We start from the raw sequence: 25,422 nt of genomic DNA, 5'->3' as shown, positions 1-25,422 counted from the left end.
TTCCCAGTGAGTGCCACCTTTAATGGGAGAGGAGGAGATAGGGCAGAGCACAGAGATTATATGAAGAGTCCATAGATCTGGCAAAGGAACGACAAAGAGGATGTCGGTGAGGGTCTATCTGGAGGAAGTATTGGAGTAGGTGTCGGCTATAGGAGGACCAGGGTTAGAGGCCAAGATAACCTTTTTGAACTTCTTCCTGCCAGACTTAGTGAGAAGGGAAGGATAGTCAATGGAGAAGCAGTTGGAAAAGATAGGAGAAACAGAAAGCGCCATGGGGGTGGAAGCAAGGGCTAAGGCAGGTATGGACGAAAGAGAGTTGTGAGGTCAGTGGGTTGGCAAGTTACAGAGAAGCAACAGTATACAAGCAAAATATTGAGAATTTAGCAAAAACGGCAAGATTTGACTTTCTAGCAAAAAGCAAAAACAGCAACATTTGACTTTCTAGCAAAAAGCAAACACAGCAAGATTTGACTTTCCAATCAGGGATTCAGATGTTAGCAAAGGGTTTTAAGAAGCACTGCGCGTCAGGATGACAACATGGGAGTAACAAGCAGAAAGAACAGTGATAGTCAAAGGTGGTAGGTGTGAGTCCAGAAGGAGGGAACTAACCCATAGTTCTGGAGTGGACAATGTCAATGCAGTCTGGATTATCTTAGAAGAGTGAGGTGGCAGCATCATTGGGGTCAATGAGCAGGGAGGACTCCAATTAGCATTCCGGAAGTGGACAGGGAGCAGACAGGGGGCTTAGAAGTGGGTCTTCGCTGAGAGGGGTGGCTAAAGCCTGCCAGTCCCTGGTTGGATGGAAGAAAACACTCAGCAACCAATGAGAGTGTTGCACAGGGAGAGGTAGTTCTACCAGCCTGCCTATACAACAAAGAAAACCATGGTGGCCATCTTGGAAGGGCTAAAAATGAGTCAAATAAGCAGGCAATAATGGAAAAACTCATGCCTTCTAAATAGCAAGGCAGCTTCAGGTATTAAAAAGTTCCAAAAGCGACAGCATGATGAAAATGCCCAATAAAACAGTGCTTTTCCAACAATTTTAAGCACATTTCGTTTTTTCTTCTTTTTTTCAATTATTTCGATTTTTCAGGTTCAATAATTCCCTTGGAGGTGCAGTAATGCACAGAAAGTGCACCTACCTAACAGAAGGGTCAGCAACCAGGCACAAACTCCACATGTGCAGGAAACAACATATGGCCAGGAGGGTGGAAACAGGATCTCACTCTCAGTGAAAAGCAGATGACATTTTTCAGTGTTCGTATGTTTCTCCAGGATCAGGTTGAGTTTATGTTCATTTTCCACCAGGACGGTTGCTATAGTGACTGTGGTTTGTTTAGCAGGGTCTGCCTTCAAGCTGTTTAATAGATTGACATGATATCCCTCTGTTTACTGCTTCTATCAGATTGGGATATAAAGTGATTGAGCAGACCATTTTTTGGAGAACTCTATATGGTCAACACCACCTCAAGATCCACTTATTTTCAGAGGTAGTACTTGATCACCTATCGAAAAAGACCTTCAGAGGTATTGGTTAACAATTTCCTTTACTGCATTCATATGAGTTTTAAATTTGGTGGCTGCTTGGAATATCAGTAACAGAGCTTCCTTCCTCTCCGCCCAACTAACCCTTAACATATCAAGTGCGTCTCAGGATTGTTCGCCAAATAAGAAATTCAATGGGGAATATCCCAAAGAAGATTGGGGACTTTTTCAAACTGTGAAAAAGTGCCCACGGTATCATAAAGTCCCAGTTTCTTCTGTCTGTCTTGGCCAGTTTTCGCAAGATACGCTTTAAGGTTTGGTTAAAGCGTCCTACCAAACCATCCGTCTGTGGGTTGTATCCGGATGCCTTCAGTGATTTCATATTTAGAACCTCCTTCCCTTCCTACATAATGCAGGGCATGAATGTTGTGTCCGGGTCAGTTAACATTTCCTTTGGGAACCCCACACGGGAGAGGAAGGAAATTAGAGGATTCAGTATTTGCTGCATGGTATTATTCCTCATTGGAAAGGCTTTGAGATAGCGAGTAGCATATCAAGAGCAGGCGTCTGCAACCTCTGGTTCGCCATGTTTTTTATTACTAATCGCATGATCCCTCACCAATGACTATGCTGGCTAGGGCTGATAGTAATTGCAGTCCAGAACATCTGGAGAGCGAAAGGTTTCAGACCCCTGATCTAGGATAACAAGTAAATACTTTTTACCCAATTTAGATGGTTTGATGGGTCCCACTTCGTCCATTGCAATTATGGAAAAGGGCACCCCTGGTGGTGGCACTTAAACTGTTCTGTGGCATGCATCCTGGTATGCAAAAATGCAGAAAAGGGTGTTTTTTTTAAAACTTTGTTTTATTGACATTTTCATAATATAACAAACGGGCTGAAAGCTTTACCAAAGAGTATACAAATCACAGGCCCAAAAAAGAAGAGAAAAAAAAAAGAAGAAAAAAAGGAAAATAACCCCCCCCCCTCAACCTCCCAAGAAGACAAACCCTCCCCCCCCAATAACTTAGTCCCAGTAGAACCCCCTTTACAGGGAGACGCGTTGCACACTTTGTGTGACCGGAGCTCTGGAAAGAGCGAAAATTTCGACTGCATGTTTGGCTGTATGTCGTCCGCTGTCCCCCGGGCTGTGGGCCCCCTTTTCTATCCATATTCCCTCCCGGAGAATCAATGGATCTCCCATCCCCAGATCTGCTGCACCCCGTACCAGTTAGCCTGGAAGGAATTCATGTCATTGTTCATCATCGCCGTTAATTTGTCCATCAAAAACATGTTCTTAACCTTTAGTAGCCAGTCCTTCTTTGCGGGGGTCTCCTTGCTTTTCCATTTCTGGGCCAAGGCCACCCTCCCAGCCCTCAACATTGTTTCCCACATTCTCGGGTATCTGTATACATCCGTGTCCTCTGGGGGAAGGCCCAGCAGCACTGTCAGAGGATTATGGGGAAGCAGTTCCTCTGTGACTTCAGCGATCCAACCCCTTACCCTCTCCCAGTATGCCTGCACTTTCGGGCAGTGCCACCACATGTGGCCCCTCGTGCCTACCTGGTCACATCTCCTTGGGCAGGCGGGGGATATTCCCGTAAACATTTTTGACAGTTTGACGGGGTCTCTATGCCATCCCTGTAGGATCTTAAAGTTGTGCTCCATGTCCGCTGTGAACAAGTTCCCGTGGAAAGCTATTTTAAATATCCTCGACCAGGAGTCCTCCGAGATTTCTTCCCCAGCCAGTTCGTTCCAAAAAGTGCGGAACCCCTTCCTTCTCCCCAGGTCAACAGTGTTCAAAATTTTATACATTGCAGATACCGCCCCCTTCCTGGAGGTCGCAGTATCGAGTAGTTTCTCAAAGGGGGTCATCTGTCTCTTTAGACTTTGGCCCCATGATTGATCACATAAGATTCCCTTCAAGCGGAGGTACTCAAATATGGAGATTGACTCCCGCCCGAGGGTGTCCCTCAAATCTTCATATGGCAGGAATTCCCCCCTTTAAACATTTGTCCAGCCCATTCCATCCCTGAGTCTGACCAGGACTGTGCGTTACGGAACCCCCTGCTTCCCAGTCTGAGGGGATGACCCCAAAGGGATGACATCAGGGACGGCCATGATGTCAGATGTGCCGTCTGGGGGCCCTCCCTCCAGATTGCCCAGAGAACTCCCAGTGTTGGGTGAGATTTGAGTCTGTTCGGGATGAATTTGTGTGGGGCCCATAGGAGGTCGCGTACCTTGAGTGGGTGCGCATCCATGTCCTCCAGGTACGACCAGTATGTGCCCATCCCTTCCTTCATGTGTTCCAGGAGGACGCGCAATTGGGCGGCGCGGAATTAAAGGTGGAAGTCAGGCAGCCCGAACCCCCCCTCCTCTCTAGGTAAGGTAAGGACGGCCTTCGCGGTCCTCGGGGTCCTGCCCTGCCATACGAACTCGCGCACCGCGTTCTGAAGGACCCTAAAGGTCTGGTCGGGGACGCTGGTGGGGAGAGCAGTGAAGAGGTATAGTAAGCGCGGAAGTATGTTCATTTTCACTGCCGTCATACGGCTGTACCAGGGCAGGATCATGGAGCCCCATCTCCTTAAATCGGCGGTGACCTGTGACATAACGGGATCATAGTTAGCGGGGGCGAGATTGGATAGGTCCCTGGTTAGAATGATCCCCAGGTATCGAATAGAGGCCTTCCCCACCGCTATCCCCCCCAGACTGTCCCGGGAGTCCAGGCCCAGGTCCCGAGTTCTCATGGGGAGCAGGACTGATTTAGATGTATTAATCTTTAAGCCCGAAAAGCGCCCAAATGCGGTCAGCAGGGACAGGAGGGGGGGGGGAGTGAGGATCTTGGGTCCACCAGGTAGGCCAGGATATTGTCCGCAAACAGGGAGAGCTTAAATTCTACATCACCTCTCCTGATCCCCCTGATGTCTGGATGTGTTCTGATTGCTATTGCCAGGGGCTCCATAGTTAGGACATAGATCAGCGGGGAGAGTGGGCATCCCTGCCTTGTTCCCCGTGATAGGGGGAATGGGTCTGACAATCTACCATTCACTTGGACTCTGGCCTTTGGGGCCCTGTATAACGCGGCCACCCAGTCCCTGATGTTTGTCCCGAAGCCCATCTTCTGAAGGGTGAGTTCCATGAACCTCCATTCAACCCTGTCAAATGCCTTTTCCGAGTCCAGGGAAAGGACGCTCGCGTCTAGGTCCGATACCTGGGCGTAGTGAAACAAGTCTATAGTTTTACGAATATTATCTGAGCCCTGTCTCCCCCTAACAAACCCCACTTGGTCACCGTGGACCAGCTTCGGCAGGATCCCCTCCACCCGGCTCCCAATAACCTTGGCCAGGATCTTGACATCAATATTCAGCAGGGAAATCGGGTGGTAGGAGGAGCACTCCGAGGGGTCTCTGCCGTCCTTGGGGAGCACTACGATGATTGCCTCCATCATGGAGTCTGGGAGAGGACCCCCCTCCAGTACCGCATTGAACACCTTAACCAGGTGGGGGGGCAAGGGCCGACCGAAACCTTTTGTAAAAGTAGACTGAATAGCCATCTTCGCCCAGGGAAGTGCCCACCTTCATGCCACTGATCGCGTGTTCCACCTCCTCCTCGGTCACCGGACCCTCCAACCCCTCCGCCATCTCCCTGGTCAGGGACGGGATCTGTATGGAGTTTAGGAATTCCTCGATCTCCCCCCGTCCCCCTTGTATTTGGACGAGTATAGCCTTTCATGGTATCAGCGGAAGGCCTCTCCAATGTGGGGAGTGTCATAACCCAGCTCCCCCACCTCGTTCTTCACTGCCTTCACCATTCTGCTTCTCTATACCTCCCTCAGTCTCCAAGCTAATATCCTGTCCGCCCTGTCCCCTTTTTCATAATACTTTTGTTTAACCAGGTGGAGGCTTCTCTCTGTTTTGTGGAGGAGGAGGTCTTTTAGTTGGAGCCTGTAGTCGTCCAGGGCGGCCACCCGGTCACGATCTAGGGGCTCCGTAGGGGGGCCTCCCGGTTGGAGTTGGGCGATTTATCCCCTCAGATACCGTTCCTGGGCTTCCCTTTCCCTTTCCCTCTGGGCTCCCAATTTGATCAGACTCCCCGTAGGGTTGCCTTAAAGGCGTCCCACAGGGTGTGTGTTCGCACCTCACCGTTGTCATTGAGTTCAAAGAAACCTCCTGGGCTAGGACCTCGTCCTTCAGGAGGGAATCATTACACTTCCATCTCCCCCTATGTTAGTTTAGCCCACCTCTTGCTATGGTGACTCGGACCAGGTCGTGGTCAGACCAGGGAACTGGGTCAACCCTATGGCCAGTGACAAATGGATACAAGGTCTCGTCCACCAGGACATAGTCTATCCGGGAAAATGACGTGTGTACAGATGAGTAGTAAGTGAAGAGGGGGGTGTTCATTCTAGGGGTCGGGACCGTGTCTACCAGGCCCAGCTCCGAGTTGACCCTCATCAGATGCCCTGGGGGCCTGGGGACCAGCTCGTTTCCTGTCCCGGGTTGGGTCTAAGACCATGTTAAAGTCCCCCCCCACCACCGTCCCGTGGACAAAGCCTTTGAGTTTGTCCCTCACCTCCTCCCAAAACTGGATTTGGCCTTCGTTTGGGCCGTAGACAACGGCTAGGGTAAGTGGGGCCCCCTGCAGGGATCCCCGCACCAGCAGGTAGCGACCCTCTGGGTCTTTCAGCACGGCCTCTTTCTCGAACCCCACATTCCTCGCCACCAAGATGGCCACCCCTCTCTTTTTATTTTTGTGGGACGCACTGAAGACCTCCCCAATACCTCCTCCCCGCATTTTGGGCTCCTTCCCCCGTGGCCAGTGAGTTTCCTGCAAAAAGAGGAGGTCGAGGGTGGCCCTTCTAAACTCTCTGCAGACCAGGGATCTCTTTGTGGGGGTGTTTAAGCCCCGTACATTAAGGGAGCCCACTACCAGGGCAGGCAGACTCTCAGCCATAATCCCAGATTTCCTCCCTCTCGGTCAACGCCCTCGTAACTCTTTTCCTCGCGTGCTCCCTTGGTTCTACTTTGTGGTCCCCTTTGTTCCCTTCCCCTCCCCCCGGGTGGGCTTAGAACACCCCAACTGCCCCCGTACCCCAACCATATCTGAACAACCCCAACTCCCGTAAACACCCCCACCCCCCTCCCCGGCGTCCAGCCAATTAGTTCCGCCATTGCTGGCTTTTGGCCGAACCACCAGCCTGCCCACCTCGGCCAGGCAATTCACGCATAAAGCTCATCCCCTTGAGCCCCCAATGTTCCCCCCCGGCTGTAAGCCGTCCGTATGTCCCCTATACTTGCTGTTCGTGGGGACGATAGTGGTGGTAGAGTCTCCGAATCTGCGCACATCCGTCCCGGATTCAGCGGGTTGCCCCCGTTCTCAGTCCTCAGGGTCATTTCGTTCTCCCGCTTTTGCTGGGGATGGAGTGTTCATTTTTCGAAATTTCCTTGCACCGGTTCGCCGTCTCCTCTCTCCGGATGGGCCGGGGCTGTTTGTTCTGAAGCTCTCTGGTCCCACCGGTCCCCTCCGGGGGTACGGGTCCACCATGTACTCTTAAATAGCTCCCCGAATGTCTTCTTCCATGATCAGGGTTGAGCGTTGGCCCATGTATTCAAAATTCAGGGAGAAGGGGTAGCCCCATCTATAGCACACGCCCTTTTCTTTGAGTAGTAGCGTAAGGGGTCGGCACATTCTGCACTTTGCCAGCGTGTAGGCGGAGAGATCCTGATATATTGAGACCTGGGCATTATTGTAGGTGATTTCTCTGGTCTTTCTGGCCTCCTCCAGCACCTTTGTCTTCTCCGAGTAATAGTGGAACCGGACCAAAATTGACCGGGGGGGCCCCGCTCTGCTCCCTGCCCTATGCACTCTGTCAAATGTGAGCTTGGTTGTCATCTCCTCTGTGAATAGGAGGGTGATGATGTCCCTCACTACTCCGGTGACGTCTTCTCCGTCTCCCCCTCCGCTTCAGGTACCCCGAAGATTCTGAGGTTGTTCCGCCTCTCCCTGTTTTTGAAATCGTCCATCTGTCGGGCCCTTTCCTCGTCCCTCTTCTCCAGGGCCTCCAGCCTCATACATAGTTGTATGTCCTGGGCTACTGATGATGATTGGTTGGCCTCCACTTGTAATAGTCTATCCTCGACCTTGTCCACCCTCTGGTCCATTTTCTCAAACTTCTGGGCTATATCGGAGCGCATGTCCCTGATTTCCTGCAAGATCGAGGCGAAGCCTCTTTCCATTGCTGCCGAGGAGGGAGCCGCGTCCTCGGATTGGGCCATAGTTCCTTTGGGGTTCGTACCCTTGTTACCTCTGGGGGTCTCCTGGAAGCGGTATCCCTGTAAGGCTTCTCGCCAGTTCATCTGGTGTTTACCTGCACCTCGCCGTATCGACCCCCGCCGCCCCGGCGGAGGGCGGGCGGCCCACTCCGGGTCAGTACTCGGTTTCCCTCCCGGGGCGCCCCACGGGGGTGGGTACAAGGGGGGGGAGGCCAAGCGAGGCCACCCCACTCGCGAATCGGATGATTCTTGGCTGTTTCTTGGGGGCTAATATTTTCTTGGGAGGGGGGCGGGCACACGCCCCACCAATCCCTGGGTGGGGGCCTCACACCCCGCTCGAAGTCTGCCACAGTGGTCCGGGGCTTCTCCTGGCCGCCCCGTGGGAGGGTGTCGGGTGTGGCCTGGGCTGGCGGGGGTGGAGGGCACTGTGACCCCGACGCCCAGCCTGAAGGCTCTCGTGGTGTGGGGGGGCAGGCACCCGCCCCGCCAACAATGGGTAGGGGCCTCACACCCCAACTACCCCCAGTTTTGGCGATGGTGCTTCTGTCCGTGGGGGGGGCCTCACACCCCGATCGAAGTCTGCCACAATGGTCCGGGGCTTCTCCTGGCCGCCCCGTGGGAGGGTGTCGTGTGTGTCCTGGGCTGGCGGTGGCGGAGGGCACTGTAACCCCGGCGCCCAGCCTAAAGGCTCTCGTGGTGTGGGGGGGCGGGCACACGCCCCACCAACAATGGGTAGGGGCCTCACACCCCAACTACCCCCAGTTCTGGCGACGGTGCTTCTGTCCGTGGGGGGGGGCAGGCACACGCCCCACCAACAATGGGTAGGAGCCTCACACCCCAACTACCCCCAGTTCTGGCGACGGTGCTTCTGTCTGCGGGGGGGCGCCCAACACTGGACCCTCCTGGCCGGGGCCGACACGGTCCGGGGGCCCCCCGCGCTTAATCAGGGCGTGCGGGGGATCTCCCCACCCGCGCCAGAGGGGGAGCGGGTCCGGGACTCCCTGTGTCGCTGCCGCTCTCTCTCCTCACCTCCTTCCTCCGGGGCTCCGGGGGCCGCGGCAGCCTGCCTCGGGGACTCCTGATGGGGGCGGAGGGTGTCTGCACGCAGGCCCGCTTCGCTCGAGCGGTTCCGACCACGAGCACTCCGGGACGGTCTCCCGGGCCGGGGGCGTTGTTCCGTCGCCTCTCTGATCCGGACGGCGGGGGGAGGGGGGAAGGGAGCCCGTCTCCCGAACCTCTGCCGGGCTCGCAGTGCCTCCAGCCTCTTGCCAGTGCGGGAAGGCCTCGTCTCTCCTCTGGTGTCGGGGCCGCTCATGCCGCGCCTTCTCCTGCTGGTCCCGATCTCGGGAACCCTGGGGTCGTCGGACTCCGCTCCTGCTCTCATGGGGTGCCCTGAGGGTTCACCCGTCCCAATCACCGCGTTGGGCCCGCAGGGGGTTTCTCGGGGGGGGCTCAATTCCCTCTAGAAGCCTGGCTTCAGGGAGAGCAGTACGTTCAGGCAGCCATTGCCTGCGCGCCCCCTGGTGGCCTCCAGGGTGCTTTTTTAAGTGTAAACACAGAGGTCTGCCTCCTTGAAAACCTAATCAAAGGGTTTTTTTTTGCAAAGTAGCCATAGCTGGGCTTCACAGGCATTATACCATTCCCCAAGTCTGTTTCTTGGATGTCTTATCTTTTACCATTGGGTTGGGGCAGCAACAAGTGTGAAATGGAGAGTGCTAATGGACACTTTCCCTAACAAGTCGCAGCTCACTGGGAACGGGCCATTAGCATTCAAAAGCCCCTCATTCTGTATATTCTTCACAGTTAATGCCTGCATCACAGATGTATGAAACAGTGTAATGCATTCACACTTGCAAATTTTATTCAGATGATGCTTGTGTGAAACAATTCTGTGATGTGAAGACAAGTAGGGCAAAACAAAGATGTCACTTCTTGGGCAGGTAAGACATTTTCATGCATCATGATGTAATTGTTTACGGATTGCTTGATTTTGTGAATAAGGGGTCTTTCAAGTGAATTTTGAAAACAAGGAAAGGGGGTGTTTTGTAAAAAATGGGTACGAGCATGGGTACAACTTTAAACTGAGAGCACAACCACTGGGAGCACACCTCAGTAATAGGTATTAGTTGTAGGGGTGCTCTTGGGACAGGGGTAGTGTAGGTCTTCTGACAGGTCTCACTATTGGCTAAATAGGTCTTGACATCGGTGTACACTCCCGGCCAATAAAACGTATTAAGAACTTGATCTTTGGTTTTTGTTATGCCTTGATGGCTGGCTGTTATGTGGGAATGGGCCAATTCCATGACTACCCTCCTCTGGCTTCTAGGAATTACCAAGTGGGTTCATTGGGTGCCATCTTGTTTACTGCAACCTCCCAATAGTAGGGGCTTTTTCATCAAGAAAAATCAAGAAAAAGGGTCCACTTTACTCCAAACCTTGACTTTCAGGGACAGCCTTTTCAAATGCCTAGGCCAAGTTCCGGTCATTCTTTTGGGTGAATGCTAAATCGGGTACAGTAGTGGTACAGTAGTGGAATCATCTCCCTCCGTGGAAAAATGGGGTGTCAGATTGTTTTCAAATTCCCCGAAGTGTAGGGTGCCCCTAGAGGTTTTGGAGAGATTTCCTACTTCTTGTAAAGTCTGGGCCATTGATTTTCTTGAATACCCTGGGCAATGGGTCCCCCTTCTTTCACTGTATAGCTCTGAGCCCCAGCATTATATACCACTACTTGAATCTCACCCCTGTAGTCGTGGTCTGTGACACCATCTGCGACATCCAGAGAATACTTCTAGGCTAAGCTTCACTTCAACCTTAGATAAGTTTAGGCTAAATAAGTTGGAACTGAAAAACAGGGGAGTAGCCCTTTCTGGTAGGTTAGCTATGGGTTTCAGATGTCTTGTTAACATGGGTGCCAGCCGGGTGTCTGGTTACTCGAATACCACTTCTGACACCACTTGTGGCAAGTCAGACATAGGAGACGGACAAGTGGTCATGGTTGCAACTGATATCTGTTTTTATTAAAGAAAATAAGTCCTATTCTGTCCCTATTGCTAAGGCAATGGTTTCCCTAGTCTACAAAATAAAATAATAAACTGCTCGTCAGGATGTTTTACAATACAAAACCATCCTCTGTCCAAACCTACTCTAACCTATAGTCTGCCCCTACCATTAATAATGAAAACCAACATAAGAATGACCAACACAGTCTGAAAGGGATCCCCCTTCAAGTTAAGGAATGGTGGCTGGTTTCTGCCACCAACTGTTCCGTGTGTCTTTCTCAGTTCCACGTACCTTATTATTCAGCTCCCAGTCTCTCTTTAGCATTCCTCTTTTTCTGGTGGTGATTGATCCTGGCCCCCATCCAAATGTTCGTATCTGGCCTGCTTGTGCAGTTCACCTTTCAGGTTGGCCTAATATCTCTCTATTTGTTCTCCTGGTTTAGCAGAACTGGCTCCATCAGTTTGGATTCGTTTGTAGCCTTGTATATAGCATTGTCTTTGAGTCCAGCTTGGGCTGCTTGGCTTTCTGGCTCATCTTGGACCCATTGGTTTCTCACCCTTGCTTGGAATATCTTGAATCGCAGCCCGGCATATCTTGAATCTCAGCCCGGCATGGGCTTTTTGGGTTTTCGGCCCTTCTTGGATCCTTCGGTTTCTCACCCAGGCTTGAGATATCTTGAATGGGGTATCGCCTTGTCCTGCCACCCTCCTCCCCGTTCACGCCGGCTACCTTGCTGTCCGCAGAAGTGCTATTTGGGGGAGGCGCCTCTCTGGTCGGCATTTAACAGCGACTCTATCTGTGCTCCACTTCTCTCTGTTGCTTCGTGTGTGTCGATTCTTCCTGTCTGTGCCCGAAAGGACTTTGGTATCCGTTATGGAAGGTGCTGGTCGTCTGCATCTGGGGCGGTTGCGTCTCTTGCTTCTGCAGTGGGGTAGAGCATTTGTGGCTCCTGGTGTTGCTCTGCTGCTGTGTTCCGCGGGCTTCCTTCTTTCTCTGCCCTTCACACAGAGCATGTGGCGCTACCCCCGGAGCCAACCTCTGAGGAGGACGATCCCTCCTCGCACTAGCATGCAGGTTAGCTAGTGTCTCTCACTTTCTAGCTTGTTCTTCCCTTCTGTGTTGGTCCTCCTGGACCTTTTTCTTCCTCCCTGATTTGAGAGGGAATAGTCCATTGGTTGATCCTTTCAGTCAAGCATAGCACCAGTGGCCTTAACTATACTGCCCAGCGGGTATGGCCGAAGGCCATGTTCTGCACGAAGGCTCCAAATACTTATTTATTCAGAGGCAGCAATAGCGTCTCCGCAGTTAGAGTGGGGTATGTGACATTAAAAAGCCGATTTTGGGAGGGTTATAATGTTGCGCGTATTGGCCCATCTGCATGAAACTTTCGGAATCTCTCTGTCGCTCAGCTATCTTTTTCTCTGTCTATCTCTCGGGCACTTTATTAAATGTAGTATATCTCAATCAGCACTCGAACTCTACATCTGACTGCGAGGTGAGCAAGGTACGGGGCGGGGGTGGGGGCAGGAAGGGGTGCTGAGAATGACTTAGTGTGAGAATGAGAGGGAAGTGGAGCGCTGCCTGTGGGTGGGGTCGGTGCTGAGGTCAGACCGTTCCTGTGAAACGAATCAGGAACTGGATGACACTTCGTGACACTGTAGCGGAGATGTCCTGCCCTGCGTGCTGCGACTGCCGCCCTCCTTCCTCCTCGCGAGCAGCAGAGGTGACCTGCAGGCCATGGCGGAGCTCGGACTGAGTGAGTACCACTCAATATGCGCCTTCCTTCTGAGGTCGAATGACTGCCTTTATCGTGTGCTGTTCACGGGACACGGGGTGGGGGGAGGTTAGATACTACGAACGTAGTACGAAGTTCACAAAGTTCCAGTGGTGATGGCGTCCCCTCGTGCGTACATAGATTGGCAGGGAGGGTCCACACGACGCCTGCGTGTGACACCTGACTGCCCATTAACGCGTCGTCTGCACCCTTCTATGCCCAGTTTATCGACTGAGCCTTTGCTACTTCTGTCCACCTACGGATGCTCGGACGGGGCGAGCGTTCGGTGGTCCGCGTGCACTCTCATGCTTTGATAATCAAGTGCTGTGTTTTCCGGCTACCATTACCATTTATATCTGTGCTTTTGTCGTGAGGAGCGTTCTGTTCTTCCAATGGGGGCTTTGCTGCAGTTACCATTATGTTCCCACTCCGTTGTGACTGTATGGATCGTTCTCCATGTGTGATCTGGTCTCACCTATTATTACTATTATTCTGTTCCCAATGCGTGCTTTGACGGTGGGGACCATTCGGTGTTTCCTATGGGTAAACGGCCGTTCTTGCTGCAGCTAACAATGTTTCCACTCTGTTGTGATTGTAACGATCAATGTGTACTTCCCATGTGTGATCTTGTATCACCTATTATTCATATTATTATTTTCCCAATGTGAGCGCTGACTAGGGATCATTCTGTAGTTCTCATGGGTGATCTGGTTGCAACGATCATTATGTTCCCACTCTTTTGTAACTGTAATGTTCGTTCCGAACATCCCATGTGTCATCTGGCATCACCTATCATCGTTATTATTAATAGTGTGTCCTGTTATGTGTGCTTTGACTTGTAGGACTCATTCTGTATTTCCCATCGATGACAGGCTGCAGGTATCACCCATTCCCAATATGTGCTTTCATTGTAGTGAGCGTGGTGTGTGCTCCCAGCATGTGCTTGGACTGCAGCCATTGCTAGGCATCTCCTCGGGGTGGCATTGGCCTTCTTCTGGTAAACCCTCCTCCTTGTGATCTCTTGTGCCACTGGTAGGCGTTTAGCTCATAGGGGCACATCTGCCGGCACTGGGTCCTCTTGCTGCATGGTTTTCATTGACATTTTGGGGTGCCTGGATTATAGTGTGTTTCCAATAGCCTCTCTAACTGTAGCAATGACTCAATGGACCTCATAAATGTTCTGCAGTTTATGCTGGAAATCTGACCGTTCAAGCTGTTATTCATTCATCTTGTTTGGATGCTCTAGAGTTCTGGACATCGTCTCCCGTTTCTCCGATTAAAGAGTTCGTAACCACAAGAAGTGCATCTGCCTTGAATGTGAAGCCAGACTCCAAACCCAGTGAGGCCTCCGAGGGGCAGGAGCTTTGCAGCATCCATGTTACCTCGGAGAACGGGGCCCTGTGTATCATCAACCCACTGTTCTTGGACGAGCATGGCGATGGCTGGCTCGCCAGGGACTCGCAAGGTCTCAGGGCGAGCCGGGCCAGGACCACCGTCAGACTGAAGCACAGCCAGAGAACCAGGGGCAGCGCCAGAACCAGATCATTAAAGAAAATGTCCATCGCTTCTGAGCCCGAGGCTGAGCAGAGTGTTCCTGAGGCCGTCCAACAACCGGAGAATGGGATGGGAAGACTATCCTCAGGTAGGAGCAAAATGAAACAGCTATCAAAGCAGGGTGGCACATCAGAGCAAGGGTGACCACAAGGGATGGGAACTGCAGAGAGGTGTGCAGAAGAGTTGTGTGCTTTAGAAGGTGAGTTAGGACCTGGGGCACTGCTTATCATAAACTGATGAGATGCACTATGAGTGGGTTGATCCTAGGTTAAAGAGAAGAGTTAAGACTGATTGATTCTAACATACAGAGGTGATTTAGGAAGCGGGCTGGTGCTGGAGTCAGACTTCAATGCCTTTCAGAAGCTGAGGTCAATGTCAACTTTGGGGAAGTATCTTGGATGGTAAAGCAATCTCATTTTGAACATTTTATGCTTGATGTGGGTCTTTAGTTACCTTTAAATTGGGAAATGTAACATCTGTTATTTACAGCTCTATGAAAGGGCCAAACCTGTGGCAAAAAGCACCATAAAACACAGTTATTCTTATATTATTAGGAGGAAGGTGATGTGTTGTCATGTTTTGAGAGGGATCCCAGTTGAACAGATGAGCAAGGATATTTTTAGAATCGGTTCCCAGCTGAGCTGAAAATGTGGGGTGGATCCTGATTGAAGAAGGGGAGATTTTTGGAGAGGCTCCTTAGATACGTAGTTGGGGCACGATTATGTTTCAAGAGGGTGCCCTGTTGAAAAATGAGATATGGTTACATTAGGAGAGGATCCTCCATTGAGAAGGTTTAGTATGGCCATACAATATGAAGGCTAGTCATGTTTGGTGAGGGTCTTCAGTTGAGAAGGTAAGGTAGGGTTATGTTTGGAGATGGCACTCATTTGAGAAGGTAAAATAAGTTTCGTTTTGGAGAGGGTTTTCACTTGAAAGGGATAGTTAAGCTCAGATTTGGAGAGAGTCCAGTGTTGAGGAGTATGGTTAGGGTCAGAATTGGAGAGGGTTTGCAGTTCAGGTGGATAGCTATGGTCAATTTTGAAGGGGCTCCATAGTTGATATGGATAGATGACATCAGGATTGGAGAGGAGCCATACCTGGGAAGGATAGTTAAGGCCAAGTTGAAGAGGGTCCTTACATAGTGAGGTTAATTAGGGTCATATATTGTGTGTATCTGCAGCGGTGCAAAGGTGATTCTAGATTGCCTTTGGGGAGAGACCTCATATGATAAGATGAGGTAGGCCCATGTTTTTTGCGATGGTCTTCAGTTGAGATGGGGAGGTATGGTCATGTTTAGATGCGAATGTGGGTTGTGGTCATGTTTAGTGAAGTTTCCCCAGAAGTGAAGGTGAAGGGGGATTGGGATTTTAGAGTGTCTTCAGTTGAGAAAATTAGTTTAGTTCAAGTTTGGAAAGTGTTTGCAGTTGAGAGGGATAGTTAGGATAACATTTTCCGAGAATATTGAGAAGAATAGTTCGGCTCAGAGAGGACTTTCAGTTGATGAGGATAGTTGATGTTAGGATTGGTGAGGACCCCAAGTTGGGAAGGATAGTTAGGGTCACGTTTGAGGAGGGTCCTCATTTAATAAAGTTAATTGGGTGCTCATTTAATAAAGTTAATTAAGGTCATGTATTGCGAGTGTCCGCAGAGATGAGAAGGTGATGTGAGGTTATATGTTGGAAAGGCAGAGTTTTCATTTGATAAGGTGAGGTAGGGAAATGTTTGCAGATTTTCCTCATATGAGAAGGCGAGGTATGCTCAGATTTGGAAATGGTTCTTATTTTAGAAGGATAGTTAGGTTCAGCTTTGGAGGGGGTCTGCATTTGAGAAGGAAATCTAGGGCCAAACTAGGAGAGTGTCTGCAGTTCATATGGCTAGTGTTAGGATCAGGTTTGGAGAGGGACATCGCAGGAGGTAGGGTCTGTTATGAAGGGTTCTCACTTGAGAGTTTGTGACAACCCTGCTGTAACTGCTGAATGGCGCATATCACACCATGGCCTGTGGCTTCTTCTGATGCATCTCTTGTTTTTACAGCACATGTCTTATCCTGTTCAGCCGCAGAGGGCAAACATAGACTCCTTCCAGCCAGCCTTAGAGGAAAGACTCTTCAGCACCTTCTTGCCCAGAGTGGGTCCGTAGAGATGGAATCAGACAACACAACAAGTGTAAACTTAGATCGAGAGCCGCTGTCTCCCAGAGGGGATTCTGTTGAAGCTGAGCATGAGAAGAAGACCTCCATGTCCCCTCACAGAGCATCATGGATTGAAGAGAATCACCATCCAAACTTTACCCTTAAGAAAGCTCGCTCTGAGTCTTCCCTCAGCTCGGGGGTCAGCTTCCTCCTTCCGCCCATCCCAGAGCTGGACTCCCTCTCTATCAGCAGCATCGAGGATGAAGGGGAATGCCATAATGCACCTCCATCACCCCGCAAGAAGCGCCACTCAAGCACCACCATTAGCAGCAAAGTGCGTCACAGCTTGTTGGCAGTGAGTAGTGCTTTTGGGGGCCTTATCAGCCTCCAAAAGAGGATCAAAATCAGGGTGCTGGAGTTGTCCAAAGACTCTGATTCATATTTTGGGGGTTTGGTGCAGAGCTTCCGCTGCCATATGTTGCAAGGCACCAGCCAGCATCTCACCAGCACCGAGATGTTGCAGGATATTCGACAGACAATGACCAACCTTAAAAGCTATCTCTGCGAGAGCTCAGAGCTGCAGGCGGAGGTGGAGCAAGTATGCCAGGAGGACTTTGATCTAGGTATGTCTTCCTTTCAACCCTCACACACTGTACATTGGTCACTGCTTGCAATATTTCCTTTACCTGACATTTATGAATGAATTCAATGTGTCACTCTTCTCTCACTGCCCCCTCCACACGATTCACTGGATTGTGACCATAGCTTCAAAAATCTGTGTTGATATACTTCAGTCTTTTCTATCTCTCCAAATGCTGCAATAAAACCTGCTGTTCCATTACACAGAAACATGTGCTTCAATGATTATCCACTCTGACCTGAATTACCCCCTGCTACATAAATATTGGACCCATATACAGCTCCCATATACTTATATTCTAAGTTGCAGCACCATTTATTCATTTAATTGGAGCAGTATGCAGCTCGGAAAAACCTTCTTATTCCTGGCCAGGGGCCCTCATGTACTTATACTCGGCTGCCCACATAGCTCCTATGTCCTAACCTGCAACACTCCCGGGTATGTGCCACTCTTTCACTGTATCTTAAACCTTGCCATAGCATCCTTTACTATTCTGCACCAGAGAACCTTATAGATCTATGCCAAACACCTGGTTACGGATATCCCACACACCTACAGTGCAACATAATCATTCACCAGATTTAAAAATATGCCATGTCTTTGTATGCATACTGGGTTGATTCATGTCATAATTCGCTAACGTGTGACTTTGTATATTGCTTATAAATGCAATGATTTCTTAGTCCATCAAACAATGCCAAGGGCATTGTTAGGTAGTCACACTCAACTGCAGTAGTTCCTATGGTCCTGCCTCTATAGTGGCCCATTGCAAACAAAAGGGATTGCTAAAGGATGTCTTTTACTAACTGGCGGTATACATTAGACTAACCGGCCCACTGCTGGCAAGAGTTTTCCAATACAGAGAGATTCTACCGCAGGTGGTCTCAATCTCAAAAGATACATTGAATGTATAATGTGGTCTGTGACCCCAACAGAGAGTGAGTCCTGCTTCAGCATAGTACTTAAGAACGTGAATGGGGGGGGGGTTCCTGCTTCCATACAGCTTGAATGACCACACAAGGGAGTGAACCCTCCTCCTGCATGGGATCTAAGACCTCAACAGGAACTGAGTCCTATATCTGCAAGGGACGTATGACCACAAAACGTAGTGAATCGTGCTTCTGCATGGACTGTATGACCGCAACTGCGAGTAGATCCTTTTTCTGCATGGTCGCTTAGACTCTGATATGGAGTGAATTCTGCTTCTGTGTGGGATCCAAGTCTCCAACGGGAGGGAATCCTGTTTCTGCATTGGATTTATGACCCTCCATAAAGGAGTGAATGAACTTTTGCATAGAATCCATGATCCAAATGAGGGTCAATCATACTTTTTCCTGGTATCAAAGGCCCAATCAAGGGGTGAGTCCTGCTTATTAATGGGATCTATGACCCCAATAGGAGGGTGAATCATACTTATTCTTGATATCTTATTTTTGGATGATCTAAAAAGTGTGGGTCTCGCTTCTGCATAGGATCTGTTATCACAGTGGGACTGCATCTTGCTTCTCCATTGGATCTATGTATATAGGGAGTGTCTGCATCTGTATGGGATCTGTGCCCTCAAAAGAGAGGCCATCCTTCATATGCATGTTACCTAAGACCCCAACAGGGATTGAATCACCATTCTGCAATGGATATATGATGAGGGGTGAATGCTGCTTTTGCATGGAATCTGTGACCACGATGGGATGAATACTACTTATTCATGGAATCTACGATACCAGCAGGGTGTGAATACTGCTTCTCTGTGAGATCTACAAACTCAAAAGTGAGTGTCTCCTGCTTTTTAATTGGATCTGTGACCACAGTGGGGAGGGAATCAACGTTCTCAATTGGATATATGCACCCACCAGTGAGTGATTCCTGATTTTAATGGAATAACATGACCTCAGTGGAGACTAAATCTTAATTCTACATGGATCAATATTCCCCAACAGGGAGGGAATCTTACTTCTTTCTGGGCCCCAAACCCTCAAAATGCAGTAAATCCTGCTTTCCTGCTTCTACATGAACTGCATAACCATTAAAGAATCAATTCTGTTTCTGCGTGCCATCCATGAACTCGATGGAAAGCGAAGCCTCCTTTGCAGAGGATCTGTGACCTGAGAACATGGTGAAGCCTGCTTCTGCATTGGATCTGTGACCACAGTTTGGAGTTAATATGGCTTCCCTATGGGATCTGGGACCTCATTGGTGAATTAATCCTGTTTCTGCATGGGATCTGCGATCTCACCAAGATTGAATCCTTCTACTGCATGAAATATTTGGCCACAATGTTGAGTGAAACTTGCTTCTGCTTGGGATCTACAACCTTAATATAGAGTGAACCCTGCTTCTAGGTGGGAACTATCATACCATAAAGGAGTGCCTTTTTTCTTCAGTGGTTCTGTAACCACACTAGTTAGCGAATCCTGCTTCTACATATGATCTATGACCAGAGCATGGTGTACATGTCTTCCTCATGATTTATTTGAATATTAGGAGGTGTGTCTGCAGAATGGAACGAAGCCCAGTCTGAATGTGTTTCAGAAGCTTCCGACCATGTGTATTTGGAGGTAACCTTTTATGTTCGAACTAGCAGACAGCTCATCGAAAGAAGGAGGTCTAGAAATAGACGCTCATCTGTGAGAATGCACTTAGTATGTCTGTGGTTTGCTTCAACGTACCCAGGCATCCTTTCTTAGCGATGATGTCACCACTGTTGGGCAGGAAGCCGGTTGCTGCAGTGGTCACAGATCCAGCCCAGGCATGATCGACGCAGACGTAGAATGAGAGAGTGCAGAAATCTGAGGTAGACCATGAGCTCAGCTAGAGCCATTGAGAAGCTTAACTGGAAGGGGGGGCTGCAGAGACGACCAACTCAGACACTGCCTATCTTTCTGATCAGATACTGAGATAGAGGCAGCAAAGCAACTGCAGGTCACTTTTAACCAGGTGACAAATTGACTTAAAGGAAAATAGCCATGGAAAAGGGTGGACGACATAAGTCTCAAGTCTACCCGAAGCGATCGTGTTTTTAATCATTAAAATATGATCACGTTGTATAGAGCCTCTAAGTGCAGTAATGATATGTGTTGTTTATAACCAATTTAACAGCATTCAATGTATTGATCTCCGAAGGATAATAGGCTCAGTTTAATGAAGCAGGCCTTCAAAATGTGGCTGCAGGTTGCACACAGATCTCTGAAGCAAGTGCTTAACACCCTGGGCTATCTTACCAACCAACATCAAGTGCTCAATTTCCAGCCACGCCTATCTTCGTGCCTCCACACCACTTTGATTCTGGTACTGTCAGAATTGTGCTAATGATGACAAAACGTTAAACAGCAAGTGTCAGAACATTAAGTGATGTGAGTTAACTAGCTGAAACTGGCAGAACATCTCTTGCTGACAATGACATTGCTGATTTTCCAGGGATGAAATTTAAAATACTTTGGACACACTCCCAAACACCCAGAGTTAATGCCACCTAGGTATGTCTCTGTGGCACTGCTGTGCCTGTGGAGTGAAAGGGTGCTCCTGGAACCTGTTGATGTCAAGCAAACCAGCTCTTCTAGGTTACAAGCAGGAGGTAAATAGCTACAAGCACATGGCATATGTAAACTCTGTAGGAGCAACTCGAATGTTTACAGAGTGATAGATCTTCTACTTTAAAAAAGATATTAAAACCCAATAGATTTTATGCTGCTTTTATATATGGATTTCGACTTAAACAGTCCTACAAGCATGTATACATGTGGGCATACTTCTAGTAAGAGTGAATTTCTGGGGAAAGAAAAAGGGGAAATTGACTTACCCAATGACATGCGTTGAAAGACGTGATAAAGTAGAAGGGAGAAAGTAAAACAAAAAATAAAAACAGATGAAAAAGAAAAAAAAGAATTACTAATAAATCATGAGTCTCTCTCCTAAATAGGGAGAGTTGGCATGTCCTCCTATAAACTGTGGTCCTGTAGTGTTTTACAGAGCACGTGGCTCATGCACGAATCACACCTACTTAAATACCAAGTTTACGTAGGCTTACGCCATTCAATTGAGAAGCAACTCTTCTTTGTTAACCATAAGACATCTAAGCCTCAATCTTCGCAATGAAGGCATAAAAGGTAAGCGGGTCCACAGCAGACACTTGTGATTTATAATAATTCTTCAGTGATCCTCAGTGATCCACAGCAAGTGGCAACTCTGGGATTGAGGTTGACCTGTTGTGTTGCACAGCCTACGGTTAAAAGGCTGCCCTTGCCACCTTCACAGCCAAGTATGTAAATGCTTAAATTCCTGGAATGCAGAGCGATTGTCAAATGTCAGCTCTTTGAACTAACTGGACTGTTTAATCAATTCTGATTTGTTTTAGTTCATATATTTATTGATTTTAAGCATAAGAAATGAATACAGTACTGCTAGCACATTTCAAATGAATATAGAACTAAACATGCGTAAAGAGATTGTAATAACCAATCATAAGCAGCGAAAATGTACACTGGTGTTCTTTTATATTTAAATAAGTGCAACATAGGTATTCATGCAAAAAGTAATAGAGTTATTATATTTAGTGAGTTTATAGTGAATACATAAGCAAAAACAACTTCGGAACATGATTGACTACAATTGAAATAGTCAATAAACCTACAAACATAGAAGTAACATAAAATATACAAAACAAGAAAAACAGGGGTTTACAAGTGATAGGAATTAACACATTTGATTCCCTAAATATTTCTGAACAACACAGAGTCATTTGAAAGCAAGAAGCTGGTGAAAGGTGCACAAAAAAAGAAAATCGTAATGTTTCTTAGTACAATAACTTTCAATCCTATGGGAAGAACACACAGAAATCCACCAAACATGTTTTGATATGAAACTGAAATATTTCCAATTAGTCCTACTGCAAACATGGAGGGCTAACGTGATAAATAAATCAAATCATATAATATGCAGTTTAAACAGGCTTTGAGCATGCCAACCTTTGATTACACAAATGAGCCTAAGTAATGTTTGGAAAGAATAGACAGAGGAACATTTAAAAATGGAGTGCATGAAATTCCATAGCTTTTATCAAAAGAGTGTACCCTATGAGTCGTAGGGGATGTGTTTTAATTAAGCATTATCAGTATTGCAAGACCAGCAATCGCTTGAAACAGTTGAAATTCCTTACCTAGCTCGCTAAAGAGTTCTATGAAAAATAATGAACAGAGATTGAGAAATATCTGTTGCAACCGAGGTCTTGAAAATCTTCAACCAAATATTCTAAGAGTTCTCAGGAGATAGACGTCTTTTCCCCAGACAAGCTCAATATTTCTCTTAGTATGCGACTGAAATTTATCAGCAGTAACTTTATACATTGTTGGCTGCCTTGAGTAATCAATTCTGATTAAAGAGGGGAGTCCAATGAATAAGAGGATGTATATTAGGAGAAGTAGCAAAAGTCTGTACTGCTCGATTAACAGATTTGTATCTTAAAGAATCAGAAGGTTTGAGGGTACGCCTATCCACTGAAATGTGAAAAGATTTTGGAAAGTTATTATGCATAATGTGAATAGCAACACCTGACCACCACCTATCCAAACCCAAGCGAGAAGCCCTCAGAACTCACTTGTGATACTCTTAAACCCACCTTAGTCACTCTCATTGAAACATGACCTCCCAACTGAAAGATCCCTGTGGCTTTGCCAACCACTTCCACGACAGCCTCCTAGGCATGCTAGATCAACATGCTCCCTTCAAAACCAAATCTCTGAAACCTTTCAAACTCACTAACATCTGGTTCACAGATGAATTAGTTCTGCTCCGCAGACAGAAAAGAGCCATTGAACATCTACATAAGAAACACCCAACCCCAAGAATACCTCTCTACACTCCACCACTTCCAAAACCTAAAAGGCTGCTATTTTTGTGACAAATGCTGTCTCCTATGAATACAGAATTAGCAAAGCAATCTCCAATACCAAGGAACTCATCGCCATCTTGCATGAATTAGAAAACCCTTGTGCACAAACCTCCTTAGTTGAGCCTGACAAAGTGTGGTGCGCCACTATTCAAAATGCTCTAACTAACAAAATCAATTTACTCTGTAACAACATAACGACTAAGAAAGATCTACTTACTGCCAAACCTACGCATTGGTCCATCATAATACCACACAAGCCTTGCCCCCACCTTCCCTATGGAGCCAGTCCATAGCGTCTCCTTCCAACCTGTATCCCAATTAACTGTTCTGAATACAATCCAGGCCCTCAAACCCTACAACTGCAAAGGAGATACCTGTCCTGCCGACATCATAAAGCTCTGCGCCCCCAGACTTACGCCCATCATTAAAGAATTTGTTAACTCCTCATTCAATTCATCCGAAATACCCACTACTATTAAAGCAGCCTGGGTCACCCGCCAACTAATGAACCCCTCCCTGGACCCGACAGTACCTGCCAATTACAGGCCCATTGCCACTGTACCCTTCCTGCTCAAAATCCTAGACCGCATTGCTTACTTACAATGCCAGCAATTCCTAGAACAACACTCTCTCCTTGGCATCAGACAATCTGTTTTCCAAACAAAACAGTACTAAAACTGCCCTTATTAATCTAAAAATGAAACTTGACAGCATTAGAGAGGCTGGCAATACTGTCATCTTACCCTTCATAGATCTCTCTGCTGAATTTGATCTTGTAGATCATGACATACTATGCAAAAACCTTTCCGGGATCTTCCACTTCCCATCCGAGGCAGTCCAATGGATCAAATCCTTCCTAAGTAACCGTACCTCTAGCGTATTCATTGACAAACACTCAGCCGACCTCATCCCTGTCCCTCTTGGTGTCCCACAAGTCTCTTGTCTTTTCCAGACCCTCTACAACACCTTTACTAAACCCCTCTTTGAAATACTTGACACCCTAGGCATCACCTACACCAACTTTGCGGGCGACACACAAATTCGCATCCACCTTTCTGGTAAACACACTAATGGCTCTAACACCATTAACAAAGTATTCTGCATCATTCAATCTTGGATGGATACCCATAACCTTTGTCTCAATGATGAGAAGAGAGTTACTCACTGTAGGCTCACCCGCTCGCCTCAAAGCTCTCGACCCCTCTAATGCCTCCTTCACCATTGACGACTCTACCATTCCTGCTCTCAAACATGCCAAAACCATAGGGGTTTACCTCAATGCAGAATTTACCATGGCGAGGCATGTCAATGCTCTAGCATCCTCAACCTGCCACACCGCCAAACTTTATCAGACGTCTTGAATACTGGTTGGACTGTCAAATCACTGCATGTGGAAGAAAAAGAAGATGGATTCAAACTATGAAAAAGACAACAGTCGGAGGCTTGGATGTTTTCCCGCTGTAATGGACAGCAATGGAGCCTGTGGCAGAGAAGAAAGGCTAAAATCTTTGCTAAAGGCACTAGGACCAACTCTGCTTGAGCAACCCTCCACACTCCAGATCAGATTGCCTGTTTGTCTGCAGATCACACACGGCAGAATGTCTAAGGTGGTGTTTAGGAGAAAAATATTGCTGCATCCCAGTTCTAAGGGTTTTCAGCTTATTGATGCAAGGCATTTGAGGTAGATTCACTGGGTTATTAAAGAGTTCTGTCTTCAAATACCTCCCGTAGGCTACGTCTCACTGATTTTCAGAATATTTCCCTTGGCATTATAGTGTGGGTCTGTGTAGTGAGTGCCCCCAACACACCATAGCATACAAAGTTGTTATCGCACTGAGTTTCTGTGAGCCAAATCGTGGCTATAGAAGACAAAGAAAAAAGATAAAGTTGTGGACTCTGACTGTTTTGCACCTCGTGCAGCACCAGGCAAACAAGGTTCTCTCTCCCAGGAAATGTCCAGCCCTTCCTCATCTTGAAGGGATCCTGTGATGGCTGCTCTGGGTTGTATTGGAAAAACAATGTCTCGCATGGAAGGCAAATTCAATACGTTGAATGAGAAAGAGGTACAATTAGAAACTAAGACTTCCACGCTGGAATAAAGAACAATAAAGTTGGACCAGCAATGTGCCCAAACTATCCCAAAAGTGGATCTCTCTGGGAAAAGAAATGGAAACAGTGGTAACAGCCAAAGGATTATGGAATGTAAGCTTGAATACCTGGAGAATGTGTCCCATGCAAAACAGATCAGAGTTATCGGTCTCCCAGTTTGCACAGAAAGGTGATGATCCAATCTCCTTTGCTGCGGACTGGCTCTCAGAAATGTTGGCTCTGCAGACAGAGGAAGACCCGATATATTTAGAAAAGTTCTACAGGATGAAGAGTCGTTCCGAGGATAAATGACGAGATTCTCAGGTGGGTCAGACGCTTATTATTAAAGTCTCTGATGCTCGGGACAACGAAAGAATCCTTAGAGAACCAAATGCAAAGGTAACCCTTGAATATCAACATCATAAGATCCTGATCCTTCCTGACCTAGCACCAGCGACTGAAAAAAGGAGAAAGGGACTGAACTTGCTTAAGACATTTTTCAATGTGCGTGGGGTCAAGGCAGGGTTACTACATCCTGTCAAGCTTCGAGTTACGTGGAAGGGAAGAGATTACACTTTTGGGGAAGTGAAAAGT

The 25,422-nt window shown here is 48.0% G+C and overlaps 1 protein-coding gene across 2 annotated transcripts in view; it reads left to right on the top strand.

Moving 5' to 3' along the window:
- Positions 1-12,369: 12,369 nt before the first annotated feature.
- RINL (Ras and Rab interactor like) overlaps positions 12,370-25,422 on the top strand; it is a 219,398-nt gene continuing 206,345 nt past the window's right edge. For both annotated transcript variants that reach the window (XM_069644213.1, XM_069644212.1), the window contains exons 1-3: positions 12,370-12,513; positions 13,778-14,173; positions 16,120-16,839. In XM_069644213.1, coding sequence (XP_069500314.1) covers positions 12,495-12,513; positions 13,778-14,173; positions 16,120-16,839 — 1,135 coding nt within the window. In that variant the 5' untranslated portion in view covers positions 12,370-12,494. The remainder of the gene's footprint in view (positions 12,514-13,777; positions 14,174-16,119; positions 16,840-25,422) is intronic.

The sequence above is a fragment of the Ambystoma mexicanum genome, chromosome 2p, assembly GCF_040938575.1.
Source record: "Ambystoma mexicanum isolate Mex_15411 chromosome 2p, UKY_AmexF1_1, whole genome shotgun sequence".
In the NCBI taxonomy this organism is placed as follows: Eukaryota; Metazoa; Chordata; class Amphibia; order Caudata; family Ambystomatidae; genus Ambystoma; species Ambystoma mexicanum.
The sequence above is the reverse complement of the archived record's forward strand: the minus strand, read 5'-3'. Positions and strand labels throughout refer to the sequence as shown.